The 13,459-nt window shown below is 39.5% G+C and overlaps 1 protein-coding gene across 5 annotated transcripts in view; it reads right to left on the reverse strand.

Annotated features, from left to right (window-relative positions):
- Positions 1–13,459, reverse strand: part of HSPBAP1 (HSPB1 associated protein 1) — a 37,052-nt gene that overhangs the window by 13,252 nt on the left and 10,341 nt on the right. For 2 of the 5 annotated variants that reach the window (XM_058028221.1, XM_058028223.1), the window contains exons 2-4: positions 11,405–11,590; positions 5,689–5,873; positions 1,782–1,918 (exon numbers count right to left, since the gene is read on the reverse strand). In XM_058028221.1, the coding sequence (XP_057884204.1) occupies positions 1,782–1,918; positions 5,689–5,873; positions 11,405–11,590 (508 nt within the window). Of the gene's footprint in view, positions 1–1,781; positions 1,919–5,688; positions 5,874–11,404; positions 11,950–13,459 lie in introns of those variants that run through there. The other 3 variants (XM_058028224.1, XM_058028222.1, XM_058028220.1) reach the window with 3 other exon arrangements.

The following is a 13,459-nucleotide window of genomic DNA, read 5'->3' on the forward strand; positions in this document are numbered from 1 at the left end:
TGCAAGTGCCATAGGCTGCTGATATTTCTTGGTAATTACCAAAGCAACTGCTGGATGCAAGCATAAAACCACTTCTCCTGAAACTCAAGCCTTATTGCAACTTTATTTTGCCCTCCAAGCTAGATCCTCTGAGGGGGCAGAGAATGACTAGGTTAGGAGGCTCAGGGTTAATCCTGCAGGCTCACGGCAAAGCAATATCATAAAGCAAAAAATTAAGAAGCCTAAGGGATGCAAGGAGGAAATTCAAGATAGCAACAAAGGGCTAAGGAGCTGTCCCTGGCTTTCCTGCAAAGGCAAATCTATTTAAGTTTAGCATAAGCTTATATTCTGGTACAAAGCCTGTCTTGTTTGTGAGTCTCAAAAGGGAATCTTTCTGCTCTGAGGAAGCACAGGATTCACAATCTTGTGGAAGTTTGCAATCTATTTACAGGCTTTGTTCTGAAGAGAAAACAACTTTGTCTTTTCAGGCTGTGTAAGGGCTTTGGATTTCTTTCCCTGAGAGGAAAAAGGATTTTGGTCTACTTGAGGGGGAGGAGGTGCCTTGGGAAGGTGGACAGAATTGCTGCATGATGCTGGAACTCTGGCTCAAGTTCAACATCTGAAGGTACAGATCAAAGAGGCTTGGCAGGTATTGTGTCTGCTACATCAATGTACTTATTTAGTACACCCAGTATTTAAGTGGATCCTTAGAAGATTATGGCATTTAAGTCTCATGGTTTTCATTGAGATTTCTGGCTCCTGAATACACTAAAGTGTCTGGACTTCAATGCACAAGTGATCTGAAGTCTACAGGATTGGCTGCAGCACAGCAGTGCTGAGGGAGGCTTCTAGAATGTCTCTGCTGCACATCCACCCAAGGACCTCAAGGCTGTTTGCAAACATGAATGAAAACCCTACACAGAGTTACCCTTCTTAGGGATAAGATGATGACAAATTCATTTACCTCAGGCCTTAAAGCCAGTCAGCATGTAATGCTGCCCAGCTAAAAGGCAACACACCTGACTTCCAATCCTGCACCATAATCACACCACCACCACAGTCTTACTGTTCTATAAAATGGCAGAGTAATTAATCCCATTGAAAAACTCCTAGCAAATTTCTCCTTCCACTCTCTACTATCAAACATAGAAAGTGTGTGCAACTTGTTCTGTTACTCTAGCACTACTCTAGCAATAATAGATAACAATCCAAAAACCAAAAAAACCCCACCAACCCTGAAGCCAATATGTAAGGAAAAGAGAAAAAAAAAGAATGCGAAAAAAAACCAAAGACAGCATGCAAACAGGCAGAAAGATACAGCAACAGCTACATGCTTCCAAATGAGTTTGGAGCCTCAAATGTCCCTTTCAACTTTGCTCACAGCTGGCTGCTCCCATCCTGATGGTCCCCTTTTAAATTAACTCTAGCAGGCTATTAGAGCCTCTTGCACAGACAATATTGTAAAAGTCTAAAGTAGTTTATTTCTATTTTGTTTAGTTTTTTTTTATTTTAACTCTTTTATCTCCTAATTCCAAATTCCTGAATTCATAACTACTAGGCAAATGAAAGTGTTTATAATTGGACCATATTACACACAGACTAGAAAATAAAATTGTGTCAACTCCAGAATGCCCTGAAGTTCTGCCATTTCCTGTAGAACAGTTATGATGCTCTTCAATCATTGAGAAATCAGAAAACTGAAATAATCAGGACGTAGAAATAATACTAAAAAGAGTCCAAAACTAACTTTATGCACAGTATAGCTCTCCCCTGTATTTACTGTAGGTATGTGCACTTGTTACCTTCCTTGTACTTGCAACACTAAGTTGCAGCCGTAGGAGTCCAAGTGGCAGGGGGTGTTTGCTCCTTCAGAACCAATCCACAGTGTGCTCTCTTTTCCACTTCTTCCAGGAAAACCAAAGTCAGACCACCTTACATCCTAGAGCAACAAAAAGGTTTATTTATGTAAGCTGTTGAACTGATTGACATCCTATCCTTAGTTCTGAGAGTCTCCTGTCTTCTCCTTCCATTGCTCATCACTCTTTATCCACTGCAGCTGTTTTTCCCTGGTTGGGTTCTGGAGCATGCACAGTCTGTTCCCCTTCCTCCAAAATTCTCATCCTCACCTTTCATATCATGCAAGTTACTCCTTTGCTCTACAGAAGGGCTGCCCAAATTCTCATGGCCACATGGGACTTCTTTTTCTTTTCAAACACTCTTTTTTATCTTTCTCCACCCTTAACCATCCACCCAAGCTCAGGATTGCTTTTAGAAAACTTCTTATGTATGGCATTTAAAAAGAGAATGAAAGGAAAGAAGAAAAATCCCTATTCCCTTTTCAAACAATTGATAATCTATGTGGAATTTTTGCTCTCTCCTTGCTCCTGTTTCAGCTTTCTCCATGTAGTCCGGGAACACCGACTTTACCCCATCTGTGACCCAGTGTTATGCCAGGTTAAGTTCATTATTATTTAATGGACACAATTGCAAATGCAGAGGCAGTGAACTTAAAACAACTCAATGACAGGGTAAGGAAGGGCAGAACAGGTGTACACATATTATGAACACAGTGCTGGATCTTTCCAGTCTGTTGATCCTCCCACAAGCAATCCCTTGGGGCTGACAGCTGGAAAGAGGCACAGTGAGGCATTTTTCAGACAATCCAAGGGGTTTGCAGAATGGTTCTGTGTAGCTTGGCTAAAGCTTTCCCATGTATCTACAGCTCTCCCTGCCACCTGCAGGGCCTGATCATTTGTTTATTGGAAAGCACTTGAGGAATACCAGCCAGAGATACTGGCACCTTTTGGCTGGAGCCCCAGACCGAGCCTTAGGAAACAGAGATTAAATTTCTGGCTTCCTGATGGTCTTGGGCAAATCGCTTCATCTCTGAGTTTTATTTTTCCCATCTTGAAAAGGAAGATAATGGTATTTGTTCCATTTCAGTAAAGCACTTTGGGGTCATTCACATCACCTAACTTTAGGAACCTAATTTAATCTTGGCTCCTGCTCTAGTCAAAGCACTCTCAATCAAGCCTTGGAAAAGCCTCTCTCTTTCTGCTGTCTATAAAGAGAAAATAGGAGTCTAGGAGTCCTAATTTAAGTATGTAAGCTTGCTGCTTGCAGACAGGTGGATGACTATCTTTTTTTAAGATCTATGGATGAGGAAAACGACAGCTAGACATTATAAGGATGACTTCACCACGACACTGCATCAGGAGACCCTCAAAGTGAGCAATAGCCTTCCCAAAAATTAGGTGTTGCTAAAGATTCTGAATTTCAGAGTTATTGATTTTAAAGATATAATTTGAAAGAAATGCAGAAGTGTAATATAAACATTTGTCAAAGACAGCAAAAGATCAAAAAGAAAAAGTTGCTCCTATAGATTTCAGCAGGCATAAAATTTGGAATTCAATACAACTATTTCAGTGAAAAAGTTAAGCGTAGCACCATTTCTACACTTTAATCTCACACCTAAATAGTTTTTATATTTTGTTACAATTTAAGTGAAAAGAAAGCACACATAATCAATATCAGATTTAAAAGAACTTTTTGAAAATGCTCCTGCTGTAGTAAATAGTTGAAGCGATTATGGGTAAAATAGTTTTTAACCAATGAACTGAAAAGGAACTGGTAGTATTACTGAAATCTTGTCACACTGGGTTCCTTTTCTACAATAAAAAGCCAGAGTAAGAAGAAATGCACTAAAAGGTGTTCCAACCATAACAGATGGCACATTACTTGTGATATATATTTATTTCATTTGCTGCTTATAATGAAGTTAATCTGTACCCGTATGTCACTTTAAAAGGTCTCATTTCTATTTAAACTTCATGCATGTATCTTGCTCCTGATTTATATCTCAAATTCTGTAATGAAATATCAACTGAACAAAAAATGTAAGATGCTAGATATTGCTCATAGATTAGAATAACGGAATCATTACCTTAGCCCACACAACTGTAAATGATAAACAGTGCAATCTAAATTTCAAGCAACTTCTAAATGGCCCTATTAATCACTATAAATAACAGTGCAGTTGGCCTTCTTTTCCCCTTCAAATAACCTCACGTAAATCTAAATAAAATCTAGAAGGAAAAAAAAGGAGTTATCATCAAATTCACACAAGAATTTCCACAAAGAACTCCTTTGGCTGGTATAAATTGTGTAGCAGTGTTTCAAAAGCTATGTGAGTGTGGAACTGATGGAGGCATTTCTCTCCCATGCCTGTGAAAATGGCAGATGACACACACCATATTTGCTTGCATAACACCACCAAGTCTTTCCTTCCCAGATTCTGCTTCTCAAAAAAATCCATGGCATAACCATTACGTGTGTCTGTTCTAAAATTGCAGTACAATCTGTTGTGTGTTAGGTCAGGTGATCAGGCTGTGGCATGGCACCTGCACAGAAATGCAACTCCTGGAGCCTCAACTTTGTTCTTGAATGGGGGCAAGGGAAAGAAAGAGGCAGAAAAATGGTTGTTTCCTTCAAGTGTGAATGAAGCAGAACGATATTCAGGACTTCTGAGCTGCTATTGGCCTGTGCTGGAAGACACATGGAAATGCTGTCTGTGGAGGCAGACAAAGAGAAGACCAAGGAACAACTATAGACAAAGTTCTGCAAAGATCTCGGGAAGCCAGAAACATCCCTGGAGCTCCCAGTTTAGTTCAGACAACACAAACCAGCCCAAGGTTATGTGATGCTGGTTATGTTTCAGTGTGCTCAGGAAGGGAAGAGGGAAAAGAAAGGTAAGATGATCTCTGTGCCCAATCCTTACCTTCCGGCCCAATGGAAAGTCGGAAAAGTCTGAAAGTCTGAAAAAAGACTGATCACTGTAAAACATCAGTTTTACTGGCACAAAAGAATAAAATACATATGAGGAACATGGGAAATGCTTTCTGAGGAAATAATTAATTTGAGGGGGCTTATCAGTTCATATTCATTGTCACCCCAGTGATACAGTGATTTTACAGGCAATTATGATTCCATTTTCCCCTTTCAAAGTATAGAAATGAATAAGGCTTTACTTACTCTTTCTTTATATCTTTTGCAGAAGTATACCTTTTGTATAGCTGTCCTTAATTTTGCCCTCTTACAATTTGCAAGGAGAAGTAGCAAGAATGTAGATGAAGCAAGATATTGAAATAGGAGATAGGCACAGAGAAAATAAAAGGAAATACCTTGGGTAGCTGTCCTACTGTGTATGGTAATTGCATACTTCCATGGACAGGTTACTTCCTGTATTTTACTGCCTCCACAGAATCTCTCCTCCTCACAAACAGTTAATCTAATTATATTAAGGAAAGGAGCTAAGCTACTTAATAAAATGAGCCACAAGGCAAAACATGGAGCAAAGCCATGTTACAGCCTTGTTACTACAATGAAATACATGCCATCAATCCTCCCTCCTGAGTGGAGCTGTTCATTTGGGCACCATTTGGGTGTAAGGTGGATCTGGCCTAAATGGGAAGAGAGTGATGCCAGGCTGGTAATTATTTTTTGTCACTTGGAGTGGTGTTTCTAAATTTATAAGGAGACTCAGAACTTTGATGGCTGCCACTTGGCAGATTTCAGTTTGCCTGAGAGCTAATAGCTTTTCTTTCAGAATTTTAAAATAAGTGGCCAAAGGAGCAGAGAGGGATAGCAGTAGAAGCTACATTAGATAATTTGCAGTGGTTCAAGTAGGAAGAGATAATATTAATGTTTCACCTGGAAAATTTCTGGCTTGTCTTCAAATATCCTGGCAATGTACTTGTAGTCAGCATAAGCCCAGTATTTGGAGTAATCGTAACAACTGAATGGTCCAGAGAGACAAGAAGGCTGCCCACAACTCCAAGCCAAAAACTCCTCAAGTGTAGCTTCCACATAGCTACAGCTGGTTTCAAACTGGGGAACTAGAGCAACAAAAGAAAAATCAAATATTACATGAGCATTGAGCACAGAATCAGTAAAAATAATACAGGTTCTCTCAGCTGTGGTTAAATGGAACATCAGATACAAATCTGACTAGGTAGCTTGACTCTGGTCAATAAGATGGTTCTCATGACCTAACTCATAAGTAAAGGCTGAGACTATTGCTTTTTCATTAAGGTTTAATTGAATGGCTCTTACCTTGAACTTGCTGTGAGACAAAAGCAGACCAATAGTTAGTGTTGTTCTTCAGCACAGTAACTCAATAACACACCCAAGTTCACTAAAGAGCTTTGCTTCATCTCCCTTCCTAAGTGTGAGGTGCAAATGTGCACATCAAGTATTTCTGTATCCTTCATTTTGTCTCCATAGATTTATGCAGATGGACATGTTCATCTTACCCTTTCCCTGAAGCAATGACCAAGCCAGTGAGGTCGTGCATAGAAAGTGAGGTATGGAGCCACACACATGCTGCCAATGATCCATCTAAAATGCTGTGTGGCCTTATTTTTCATTTGGGGCTGACAAAAGCATATTGCAGTGTTCCTTGGCAGACACAGAAAGTGTTTACCAGCAGGGTTTTGCTCCCAGCATGCTTTGGTCAGGCTGACTGATACAGCCTTTCAGCTCAACGTCAGGTCACTTGGAAGGCCTGTAAGGTAGCCCACATCACAGAATATTTTAATTGCAGTTCATCAGAGATCTTCATTTCCTGCCACCACTGATTGTGCCATCTTCAAAGAGACTTATCCAGTGTTAAAAAAAATATTACTTTACTATAACTACTACTGAGGAAAAATTACTGCAGCCTGCATGAATGACAATGACAGAGCTGCAATTTAATCTTGTGTAACTTGCAGAGAGCTGCACAGAAATGGAATCCTTTCACTGCTGTGCAGCAGCAGCTCTTGGTTCTTAACCACTTTCATTTCGTTACTGCAGCAGTTCTCACAGAGTCTCATACAGCTTTTACAAACCTTTATCACTATTATTTTCCATTGTAGTAGCATAGGTAGTGGTTTCCTTCCCACTACTATAAAATCATTACCTAAAAGTGTCAGTGGATGGGCTCCCTACCTAAGGACTGCATACAAGACATATAAATCACTTTCAAGTCACAAAATCACAACCAAAACCCTCTGTTTTGCATCCCATATCTTTGTTGCAGTCCCTCTCCTGATACCCAGGTTTTAATGCAATGTTTATCATTTTACTATAAGGTGTCTGGCAGAAAGATTAGACAAAAGAGGCACTACTGAGGGTGCCTCAATATCTGTATTACTTTCATGAGAAAAAAAGAGGACACTTTTTCATTTCATGACACTCTTAGGACACTGCATATTTTCCAAGATAACTCAGAAGCAAATGTTTTAAAGGCAAGAATTATGCTCTTTCTACCTCACAGCATATTTCACTCTCAGTTTCATTAAAAAAAAATCCAACTATGAAAGGCAAGACTATCTTGTAGAATACAATCTCCTCAGGGCAGGGTTCTTGGTTTGATTGATACCTTATTCAATACCAAGGTGTGGGTGGTTATGGAAAAATAAATAGTAATAAAAAACACATTTGGGCAATCTAGACAGTTTGCTTAGATGGGTTTGTAGGTTGTAGGCTGCAACAAGGGTGAAAATGTTAGCAATGAGCAACAGAAAGCAACAACATTATTAACCAGTTTGCTAATACTTAATGATTTAAAGCTGAGGGTGTTTAGCAATTGACAAATTGCAGATTAAGACATGCAAGTCTAAAGTAGGCTGCCAGTTCTGTCTGATGACATGCTACCTGAAGGCATAACAGTCCTCCTCTTTCCCCTAATACCACAGATGGAAATTGGAGGGAAGGAGAGAAGGAAAAAGTGGGTTTCAGAGAAGCAGCTCTCCTCCTTAGTTAAGGTTTGGTTCTGACAGTTGCCAACATCTATTCTTCTCAGAGTGTTTGCAATGTGTACTAAGGAAAATGTAGACAAAAAAGGTGTAATAGCCTTAGAAAACACCTAAAGCTCCATTAAGAATGCAAGTGAAATATCTTCTCCTTTCTTTAAAGAAAATCAAACCCCTATTCACAGCTGCTGGGGAATTAAATAATCCAAGCAAGGAATAGCCACTTCATACTAAAACAAAGCACAGGCATACTCACAAATAAAAGAACCTGGCCATGCACATCCAAGTCCAATAACCATTTCATATCTCAGCTTTATGCAACATTTAATCTGTGTACAGTATTTGTACTGTATTTCAGCCTCCTATTCAGCTACTGATTCTGCAGCCACCTTTGCAGTCTCCCTCTATATCAAACCTCAGAGATCTGAATTCTTTTGCCATCCTTAGTGATAAAACCTCTTGGCAAGATGGTCAAGTTGCAGCCCTTTCCCATCCAACTGCACATCTGACAGCATCAGCTCTATCCAGCATCAGTGAGAGAGAAACATCCTCCAGAGATCCTGTGACTCAGAAACTGATTAACATGACAGCTTCTTGTTCTCTCTGGCTTCTTCACAGTAAACTCATTGTTGATTCATTTTACTATGCAACCACCAAAAACAGTCAAAACAAGAAATGGCTGCATACAGAAGTCAGTTCTGTGTAAGTTTTCTTCTTACTTTGTGCTGGTGTGCTCCAGGTAGCCATCAGACACAATGGCTGTAATGCCACATTTTCTCTGTCAGAAGCAAAGCTTCTGAAGCTTTGGCCTATCCCTTATCCCACATCAGAAAAATAAATCTTTTAGTGTGGCTGGAACCAGATGGGTAGGGATTTCCTGATTAATAGCATCTTCACTGTTCTTCTAATGAACTCTGGTACTCTCTTTGAAGGTATCTTTTGTCAATGCTTAGTCCTCTGATTGTAGTTTTTTCCCTTTCTTATGGACACAAACTGTTTAACTTGTGTAATCAGACAGAATACTATAAAAAACACACTTAGGTACAAATAATATATACAAATAATACTGCTAGCTCTCACATTTTTCCATATTTCAAATGTGCCATCCACATTGGTATGCTTCAGAGGTTACAAACTAGTAAGAAAAGCAAATATAAAATCCTTGCAACTCCCACCAAGTTGCCCCATTTGCAATTCTCACTTTTGTACATTAAGGAATCTTCAGCTTGGGAAACCCATCCAGATGCAGATGTGGCACTAAAGAAAGATGAGGAATTGCTGTAGTAAGAGATCTCCATGAATTTTGAGTTTTCCAGATGAACCTCACTTAAATAACCTCAGAAATTCTGAAGCTGCCATTTCAGAGTGTCACCAGATGTGCCTTTAAGCAGGAGAGTGGATTTTTTCTTTTGCATTTCCAATTCCATAGTAGGAGAGGTCCCACCTAGTCTTAAGGCAATAAACCTCTTGTGGATATGGAAGGAATATTGAGAGAGAGAGAGATCAATGCAATTTTAGTTGTATTCTAAAATACAAATTCTGTTCTCTCTCTGAGCAGATGACTGGCTCCATTTCACCTAGGAAAGTTAGCAGGAACAATAAGAAAGAGAGGCCCTCATTAAAAGTAGTTTTAAGCAATAGTGAGATCAACCACCTTCCAAATGACAGTGGCACATGGAATGTATCACATTATTTCAGACTCTGAGATGGCTTGGAAAATGGCTTCACTAATATATTCGTATATTGAAAATTTTTTATGGCATCACAGGTCTCATTCAGTTACAATATAACCCCTGAAGGCTGTACCAATCTCCTCAAAGACAATTCCAACCAACATTACCACATAATGGAGGCTCCTGGAGGCAAAATGATTTCTGCACAGGGATAAATGCCTTTAGGAAAAAGCAAAATGCAGTTAGATGCTTCAAGATATAAATTCCAATTTAAATCCACTCTGTATCTCTAGTGACTACAAGTTATTGTTAAGTGATGACTCTTATCTACTCAGTTGGTAGCATCAATCTGTGACTTAGCTACATAACACTCCATCAGTCCCATCAGAAACTCTGCCAGTTGGAACATGCATCTGGCTCTCAAAAAGTGCCTACTAATTAATGGAGAGTAGGATCAAAACTACTCTTTTACCTGGTAGGCCTTGTGTGTTACAACTCAGATATGTTAACAAGGTATAAGGTAACAAGGTATATAGGCAACAAGGCAAATATCATTTATATATATAAAATATATATAAATATATATGCTACACCTTCTCTATTGGCAATGGGATGCATTTCACAATTAGTGCAAGAATTAGGTGGTACCTCACTGAACTACAGAGATATTGCTATGAAGATGTGTACCAAGGTTTTAATTCTACACCTCAGTTTTCCCATTTGTAGAAAGTGAGTAAATAATATCTGTTCCCCCCAGGAATGGCACAGAAATCATTAATCCATGCTGGTAAAATGCTTTGAAATCCTAACACGCCAAGCATTTTCCCTCTAACACTTCTGTTTCATCACTTCTCTTGCAAAAATGGAACATGAAATAACATGGTCATGATGCTGTGAAGAAAGCAAATTTCACAGTGTTAAGTAAGATAGTATGATGTAATCCTACCACTTTCACTGGAACTGGCAGACCCTCATCTGGAGTCTTTGTGCAGACTCTGCATTCCAAGAAAGAGGAACTCCAACTGAAAAAGGTTAGAAGACTACAGAAAGAATAGTTGGGTAGGGTCTAAAAGACCATGACATATTAAATATTTTTAAAGTGGATTTTTCTGGCCTAAGGGTTAAAAAAGATCCTAAAGGTAGTCAAGATACTTTATAGGCAGAAGGGAGAAAGTGCATGGCAAAATGTATTTAGGTATGTCGTTGGGAGGGCAAAGGCTGTAAAGGGCAGGGATAAAGCAGTGCAGAACCTTTCAAGTAGATAACAGATGGAACATGTTTCTTCTGTCTTCCCCCCATGGTATGAAACTCAGTCTGTCCAAGGACACCCTACTGTGTGCCTACAGACAGAGATGAAGTTGTAGTATTTAAAATCCAGTTGGAAAATTGTCTTTCTCCCATGGCATGTTCCAAGATGTATGAGTGAACCTGAAGGGTTAGCAGTGAAATTACTGCACTGGTGTCAAATGATTTTCTTAATGCTTTATACTTCCATCATGTCTTCCATCACAGGACCTTAAAGTACTGAAAATCACCTAAATCTTAAAAACCTATGGAGGAAGGTGAGAATTACCACCATATAGATAAATACCCCAAGTCTGGCTAATTATTTAGTTAATTCCTTAACACAGTCAGGCTTATGGATATGGAAGCTCAGCTCATATGAACAATCTAATCATGTGTAAGACCAGGACCAAACACACACACGACAAAGCAAGGAAGGAACACTGAGAAACTTGGTTCTTAAATGCTGGTGTTACCCACCACACCTCCTACTGAGAATAAACACACGAGAAAGAGAAGGGAGAGTTCTACTGCTGGCCAGATCCCATTCCTAAAAACAAAGCCTGCAATGAAAAGCAATACATTAGAGGAAAAACAGTTATAATGAAAAGGAAGATAATTGCAGGACCTGGAAAAGAGACTTGTGACATTAATGCCTGTCCACCTCATTCTCACCTAAATCCACTGTCTTCAGGCCCAGCCTAAACTGGATTGTCTTTCCCTCCAACACAGCAGAAAGGTATTCCACATTCCAGTGCAGGGCTGGCCAGTTGCCAGCCATGTTACAGAAGACTGCAGGTTGCTGTAGAGACATCACAATTTCCTTGGTTTTCTCAGGAGTAAATGGTTTGACATCTTCATCTATGTAAAGAAAAAAAACCGATGGAAATGATTTATCATACATGAAGTTTTACCTATCATCTTCCATGGGACAGAAAGAAATTAGAACTAAGGCCTCCTTTGTTTATGACAGATTGTTTTATTAGATTTGTAGATTTTTTAAAAATCCAAGTTGTACTGCAAAGACTGGAAGAACTAAATTAAAGTTTAAAGCTTTGTATTAGCACATAAAATATAAAGCAAAAAATAAAAATAGGCACATCCTTAGAATTTTCACTTGTATCTTAGGCAATATAGCACTGTACCCAAACTGCTTAGAAATAGGCTAACAATAAAACAAACTTGCAAATAATGTTCAGAGTTTAGAGAACATAAATTTAATGAGTAGCATTTTTTCTGCATGGGATTCTTTCCAAAATTGTAGTATATTGTCAGATGTAGCAAATGGGCTCTCCATGTGTTCTCTTTAAACTGAGGAACAGTAGCACAACCAATCAGCAGGTATTTTTGAAGTGTTTTAAAATTTCATCAACAGAATTTTAGAAAAAGGAAATGATGCCAATCCAAGAACTAAACTAACCCAAGATTTCCATTTATTCCTTTGCTGTTTAGAGATTTATATGTCCCACTGAAACTGTCAAGCTGAAATGCTGGCAATCTTGAATTAACTCAGCACTTTCAGAACAACTTTTCTTTAGGGACATATTCAGAGGGAAAATCTGGAGTTTTTTAAAAGGAATGACATCTCTGTAGAGCAGAAGAGGTGGACTACAGCTTCAGATCATAAAAAAATCCATTCATTATTTTAACCTCTATTGAGGTTAACTCATCCAGAATTTTTATCTGTATAATGGCTAAGATTTAACATACTGAATTGATACAAATGGCTCCTTGTGACTTCCAGCAGTTTATTTAAAACAAACAAACCGATTCAAGTCAATCATTGTATATAGGGGTCAAATGATGGTCTGGCATACATGATGAATTTAATAAATACAGGCCAAGAAAATTTCCTTCCCCTCTGGGTACTAATTTTGCCTGTCATTCCTCCCCATGTATGGGAGATGACAGAGAACCACCCAGTGGCACATGGGGCAACCCTGTGGGGCCAGCTGGGGGAAACACAAGGTGACCCACTGGGAACAATGTCACCGAGAAAAGTTCTTCAGTATTAATTTAAATGCAACAAAAATCTAAAATAAATCTATGAATGCTGAAGTGGGAGTGACAGGAGTAAGAGGTGTCCTGTACATGCTGTGTGCTGTATCTTGCTGGTAACTTTTCTGAGTACCTCCTCTTTTGAGGGGAGGGTTTATACTCCCACATAGCTGTGCTTTTTGGTTTTCTAAATTAGGCTGCTATCTTCACACAAACTTAGTGGGAGGTATTGGGGCTGGGCTTTCCTAGAGTCAATGGGTCTCTTATTCCACAGTCTTCAGGGAAACCAAATCCCTCACTTTTCCCTCATGAAAACTCCAATGTGAAGCTTTAAAACTAAAAGACCTCTGGTATTTCATCTTCATGGAATATAAAAATTTTAAATGGCTTCTCTTTCCTAAGGCAGACGACAGGAGGGAGCTTGGATTTTGGTTTGTTTTCCACATTCGCTCTCCTAGGCAGAGCAACAGGATGATGTTGCTGTGACAGGATGGTGTTGCTGTGACACAGGGATGTCTCTGACACTTGGCCTTCAGTCTCACACCCAGCAGCTGACACAAGCAGGACAGAAGGAGCCTCACAGGGACCGTATGGCTCACCATATGCTCTTCCCCACCCCTGAGGAGGCTCTGGGCTTCCCAAGGAGAGGTTGGCACACCTGGGGGAGCAGCTCCAGGGCAGGCAGAAAGGCCATCTGCAGACACAGGGCACGTGCTCTGAGCCACCAGGAGC

The sequence above is a fragment of the Melospiza georgiana genome, chromosome 7 (assembly GCF_028018845.1).
Source record: "Melospiza georgiana isolate bMelGeo1 chromosome 7, bMelGeo1.pri, whole genome shotgun sequence".
NCBI classification, from domain to species: Eukaryota; Metazoa; Chordata; class Aves; order Passeriformes; family Passerellidae; genus Melospiza; species Melospiza georgiana.